Source organism: Austrofundulus limnaeus, unplaced genomic scaffold, assembly GCF_001266775.1.
Source record: "Austrofundulus limnaeus strain Quisiro unplaced genomic scaffold, Austrofundulus_limnaeus-1.0 Scaffold48, whole genome shotgun sequence".
In the NCBI taxonomy this organism is placed as follows: domain Eukaryota; kingdom Metazoa; phylum Chordata; class Actinopteri; order Cyprinodontiformes; family Rivulidae; genus Austrofundulus; species Austrofundulus limnaeus.
This window is the reverse complement of record NW_013952450.1, coordinates 1,163,400-1,169,268: the sequence shown is the minus strand read 5'-3', so window position 1 is coordinate 1,169,268 and position 5,869 is coordinate 1,163,400. Positions and strand designations below refer to the sequence as shown.

The 5,869-nt window shown below is 39.4% G+C and overlaps 1 protein-coding gene across 1 annotated transcript in view; it reads left to right on the top strand.

Moving 5' to 3' along the window:
* Positions 1-5,869, top strand: part of wdr90 (WD repeat domain 90) — a gene marked incomplete in the record, with an annotated part of 22,990 nt that overhangs the window by 3,038 nt on the left and 14,083 nt on the right. Inside the window, 11 exon segments of the mRNA XM_014008180.1 lie at positions 363-475; positions 571-795; positions 938-1,000; positions 1,075-1,143; positions 1,226-1,336; positions 1,946-2,091; positions 2,210-2,267; positions 2,422-2,540; positions 4,247-4,408; positions 4,536-4,666; positions 4,987-5,103. Coding sequence (XP_013863634.1) covers positions 363-475; positions 571-795; positions 938-1,000; positions 1,075-1,143; positions 1,226-1,336; positions 1,946-2,091; positions 2,210-2,267; positions 2,422-2,540; positions 4,247-4,408; positions 4,536-4,666; positions 4,987-5,103 — 1,314 coding nt within the window.

Below are 5,869 nucleotides of genomic sequence, written 5' to 3'. Positions count from 1 at the left end.
TCACGTCTTTTACTGTGCATGCGTGTCACATCAGTGCTGTGTAGCGTTCACACAGGGCTCTGATGCAGGTCACATTTAAAATGTAATGTGAACGTTCACATAAAAAGATCTGATTTTTTCAAAAAATCGGAACTGAGCATTAAGACCTGCAGTGTGAACGTAGCTTTTGTGTGTCATAATCTGGAGCTGCTACAAGAAGAAAAAAAGCCAAAAGATTTTTTCCACTGCTGTGCCTGGTTCTGATCAAGCATGGCAGATGAATGCCAACGTCAGTAAAATTAAAGAATTCGTAATATATATTTTTTGTGGGCATGGTAGTTTAGTGATGCTTTGCAAACATCAAATTTTTACATCTTTTTCAGGAAGTGCTTCAAGGCAAATAAACCCTGTGAGAGAAGAGTCTCACAGTGTGAACCTCAGCAAACCGGTTCAGGACCGTGTATCCTTCAGCCAGCAGATCACCATTCCAAAATCAGTAAGATCAGAGTTTAGATTCTTGTATCTTGTATTTTGTGTTTGCATTGAATATGGAAAAGTCMTTTAACCCCGCCCCCCTCCTTCTCTTCTCAGCTCCCGAAGAATCAAGCTGCTGTGGAATCTAGAATTCCTGAGCTGTGTGTTTTTTCTTCTAATCAGAAGGATGAACTTTGGCATAATGACGACCAAATACAGGACTCTGCTCTCTCCAGTTTACATCATCTCACATCCAGGCATGTGGCTGATGACGGGGGAATTCATGTGTACGTTCACCCTGAAGAAGATCTCAGCACGCAGGAGGAGGAAAGTGAAGAAGAGGTGATGCTTTAGCTTAACTAGATTCAGCATAATCTAAATTTGGAAACTGACTCTTTATCTTTATTTTTATTGTTGTTGTTGACACAATGCCTTTTAAAAAGCTACATGTACAATAAAATAAATCAAGTTTGTTGTGGTCCAGGTGGTGTTGAGTCCAGTTCCACATCCTGTGTCTCTTCCGTCGTCCAATCAAACCAAACAACAGGTAAGACATAAACAGTGCTAATAAAGGCTTTAGGAGCTCGCTGTAAAACATTTTCCTGTCACTCTTCTCATTAGAGGCTGCTCCCAGACCCGATCCTCAGATTGAGCAGAATCATTGGCTTTGGTGGAGCTACTACTAAGCATGTAGGCTCATTCTGCCATAAACCCTCACCGCACCAGCTTCAGTTTGTGTGGAGTGTTTATAGTAAWCTGTGTTGTTCTTCAGGTCCTGTGGACCAAATCCGGTGATGCAGTGGTGTATCCATGTCACGCAATTATTGTCTCAATGAAGATTTCCTCCAACAAACAGCGATTCTTCATCGGCCACACGGATAAGGTAAACCGTCTGATTTCTCTCGCTCTCCTTCCATTTTCGATCAAATTTTGTAATTCCTAAATTCATCTCTGGCACACATACTGCAGATGATGTGTAAATGTGGCCCATTCTGGCACAATGAGTTGGAATGAGCACAGGCTGTGGCACAAAAAAGTGAAAACAGTGATTTTTGTCTTAGATTTATGTTTAAAAAAATCCATAAAGAGCATCTAGCATTTACAGTAACTAAAACAGGATATAAACTTTCTAATCTACACTTAAATTGGGTAAGTCTTTGGAGAAAATCCTTTATCTCATAACCCTTGAAATTTTTTTTTTTCTCAATTTAAAGATATTTCTCTGCCRGCTTTCATAGTGCCGTGAAATTGCTTCACACATTCTTCTTATCCAAAATAGAGCTGGAAATCTCAACGACATCACTCCAGACTAATGGAAGTCATGTTTTCAAACAGTAAACTAAATAAACTTGCTGCCTGGTGATAAATCATCAACAAGCTCTTTTTTTAAAGCCTTTGAGATGTAGAATATGAAAATAATAATAACTCAGTGTTGAGAAATCCACATGTTGCCTGCTTAGTTCACACAGCTTTATTGAATTTTTTTCTGTAGATTTCTGCTCTGGCCTTTAACGGCAACACAACGCTGCTGGCTTCCGCACAAACTGGCAACTATGGTGTAGTTCGACTTTGGGACTACAGTACAGGAAATTGTCTGACAATGTTAAGGATTCATGCTCACTCCTTATCATGCCTGAGGTAACACACATTTGCTCGAATGTAAACATTTTTCCACTGGACAGTGAAGTGTGAGCTTGATTAACCCTGTTTTCTCAACCTAATTGTAGTTTTTTAAATCTTTTTTTTCACCCTGAAGCTTCTCATATGGTGGTGGTGTTCTCTGTGGAGTGGGTAAAGATAGCCACAATAAAACTGTAAGTTCCCCTTATTCAGAACGTTTTTCACTAACATCTCATTTAGAGCAACTCAGATGTTAATGAACGACTAGATACTACCTAAACTAACATTCTTATAACACGCACTCTTTACAGATGTTTCAGCTGGTTATATTCTAATTGCGTTTTATAGATGGTGGTGGTGTGGAGCACCATAAATGTTACCAAAGGTGGAGAGGTGACCATTTTAGCCAAAGCACACACAGATGTGGACATTAATACCATGAAGGTCGCCTTCTTTGACGACACGAGGTAAACAGCTCAATGTGTTTACAGCTAACAGTGAGTGTGTGAGTATCATCACAGCAGCAGAGTGAGGAAATGTGGTCAGTTTGAGCCTATAGCAGCAGAACTAACCCTGGATTTACACTACGTGCGACTCCACTGTGCTGCGCAGTTCGTAGCTGTTCGTTTGCCACCCAATTTATACAGCATCCGCTCCRGTGCGACACACAGAGGAGGAAGTGTTTGCAAGAAGGAGATTGCGCGATAGATCCAGTGATAAATGTGGAAGTCACAGCAAAAAATAATAAATTCTGTGAAAGACAAACTTCAAACACAGCTGAAACACAGGTATAAAAGTTTTTGATATCTACGGTTGAAACAGTATCGCTGTCGTCTTTTTGAAGCTTCTGATTTCAAAATAAAATCCACGTGTATCGTGTGTGTACACATGCTTCATCTACATGTGCTTACTAAACAGAACGATACATTCTGACAGCATTTGTGTAGAAATATATCCATGTATTTATAAATATAGCTGCAACTTCGACAAAATGATTCCACCTTATGGTGTCGTATGTTGAAAATACGGATGTTGTGCTCATTCCTCTTCCTATTGGTGCGACGTACTCTTCAAAAATTGACTCCAGAGCAGCTCCGGCGTCTGGCAGAAATAGGATCGGATTTAATTTTGAGGGATTGCCGTCCACTCACCGCTGCGTGCAGAGCCAGTGTAAACACTCTCATTGATTAGAATGGGTGCATATTTGCAGCGGAGGTCGGACCAGAGCAGAGCCGGACCACATGTAGTGTAAATTAGGCATAAGGGATAACTCAGGAAACCAACCCTAACTATAGGATTGATCAAAAAAAAAAAGTCTTAAACCTGCTCTTGTAGTAATACGTAATGTCAGCCTCACGGACAGAAACTGGAAGTTGGTTCCACAAGAGAGGAGCTTGATAACTGAAAGTTCTGCCTCCCGTTGTACTTTTAGAAAGTCGAGGAACCACAAGTAAACCTGCAGTCTGAGAGTGAAGCGGTCCGTTAGGAAAGTATGGAACAGTAAGATTCATCAGATGAAGACTGGTTGTTGGGAGCTTTGTATTTGAGAGCACTTTAATACTGTATATATTCTTGTTCATTTGAGTGGTAGTAGTAAAAGTTGTAAATGTTTGCTCTGCCTCTAACCTTCTAATTCTGTGTTATATTTTTGACTGCATTACATTTCACATTCTAAGCGAGCTTTATGGTGTTATTATAACCTGTGGTACATTTACTGCATATATTTCTTTCCAGACACTAATTATCCTCTCATTTCTCACACCACAGATACTGTATTGATGGGTCACCCTTTCACAAACTAGAACGTAAACGTTATTAGTAATAACTTGTAGCTGTGCAGGTTTTTCTGCTATCTATAAAGTGAGGAATGACATTTGTGGATTAATGACTTCTGGATGTCACATAAACAGAATATAACTCATAAATGGCAGTTTATTGTCACAACAAGGCAGCTTTGTAGTTCTTTGACAGTCCCATTTGGAACATTAAAGCGGAGTTAAAGAATGGATAGTTTTTCTACTAAAATAAATGCAAATGCGTTTAATACATATTTTGGTTCAATCCTTTTTCCTGTTTGTTTAAAACAAGGACAACGTGGTGAGAACAGCTGGGACTGTTGTTAACATAATTAGAAGGCAGTAAGAATAAGTTCCTGTGACTTTGCTGGCTTCAGGTTAGTCTCGTGTGGTCGTGAGAATATTCGTTTGTGGCGAGTGCGGAGCGGGACTCTACGCTCCTGTCCGGTCAACCTGGCTGAATACCACTCGCTGGATTTCACCGACGTGACCTTTGAAGAGGGAAGCTCCTCCGACAAGTATTATGACGATCGAACTCTGTAAGTGAACACATCAGCTCTGTCTGAATTTTCTCAGCTCCAAAAGAAAAATAGTTATAAACTTGTCTTATTTTGCTCTCTCTCTCTCTCTCTTTCTCTCTCTGTCTCTGTATTTATTCTCTGCTAGATATGCCAGCAGTCGAAGTGGTCATATTTTTGAGATTGACTATAGCAGAGTTGCTATAAAACATGTTAGGCGGTTGCTGCCTGCTCAGCAGCAACATGCAGAGCGCAGAGAGAAATGGACTTCTAACACAGGTAGGTTTATATTCAAACCAGATCATGTATGAGTTACTGAGTATTTTTAAAGTCAAGCATAGAAAGATATTTTTATAACATTCAAGGTCATGTGTGAGCACACTTTCATCTTAATATTCAGCTGTAGTTTTACTCCAAACATTGTTGGTATTTGATTAATTATAAAGTAACCACAAAGAATAAATACTTCACTCTAAAATATCTATGTTCTGTAGAGCAGTTGTATTTAAAGAAAGCTAGTGGGGTTTTCCTAGGTTCATTGTAATAACAGTTAGATTTCCCCGCTATTATTTAGTTTTATTTGTATGTTTCTGTTTCAGGTCCAGGCATTGCCATTAACAGCATCAGCGTGTCTTCATCCTTCTGTGCCACGGGTTCTGAAGATGGCTTCCTGCGTCTGTGGCCTCTTGATTTTTCTGCTGTCATTTTAGAGGCTGGTAGGCACAACGGGGTAGAATCAATTTTTTTTTACCTGGAAYAGACTTACAGTTGTTCATATTTCCACTCTAGGCAGTGATTTGTCAGGTTGCAAACTCAACTTGATCTGTTCTATTGTTACATTGACTGGTTACACATGAGGGCATAAGATTTATCTGGTCTTTAAAATGTTTAAAACTCTTTTATAATCTCAAGTGGACAACACTTGATAAGTTACTCTGTAGCATTACTTCTGCAGTTTTTTCCAAACAAAGCATACGTTTTTACACTGTTTTGTCAGGAAACTTGGCATTTAAACTGTTTGCTRAGGCATGTAGTGAGATGTAGCTTGGTCTGCAGTTTCTCTGTGCATTGAACAGTTTTTCAGACGTCCTCTCCTGAGAAACTTTGAATAGTTTCCACTCTGTAGAATGATGGAGCTCAGATTGTTGAAAATGACTCAATAACCCTTCAAACAGTGAAAGTCAGTTTTTATTGTTTTTCAAAGATGAATATAATTTACCTTTCCTCTCGTGGTGCAATAGTACGGAAGCGTATTGCTATCAGGCAGGGAAAAAAAAATTCCGAGCGCTATCACGTTAAAACGTGATACGTATCTCGTTAAAACGTGATACGTATCTCGTTGTGATACGTATCACGTTTTAACGAGATACGTATCACGTTTTAACGAGATACGATCACGTTAAAACGTGATACGTATCACGTTTTAACGAGATACGTATCACGTTTTAACGAGATACGTATCACGTTTTAACGAGATACGTA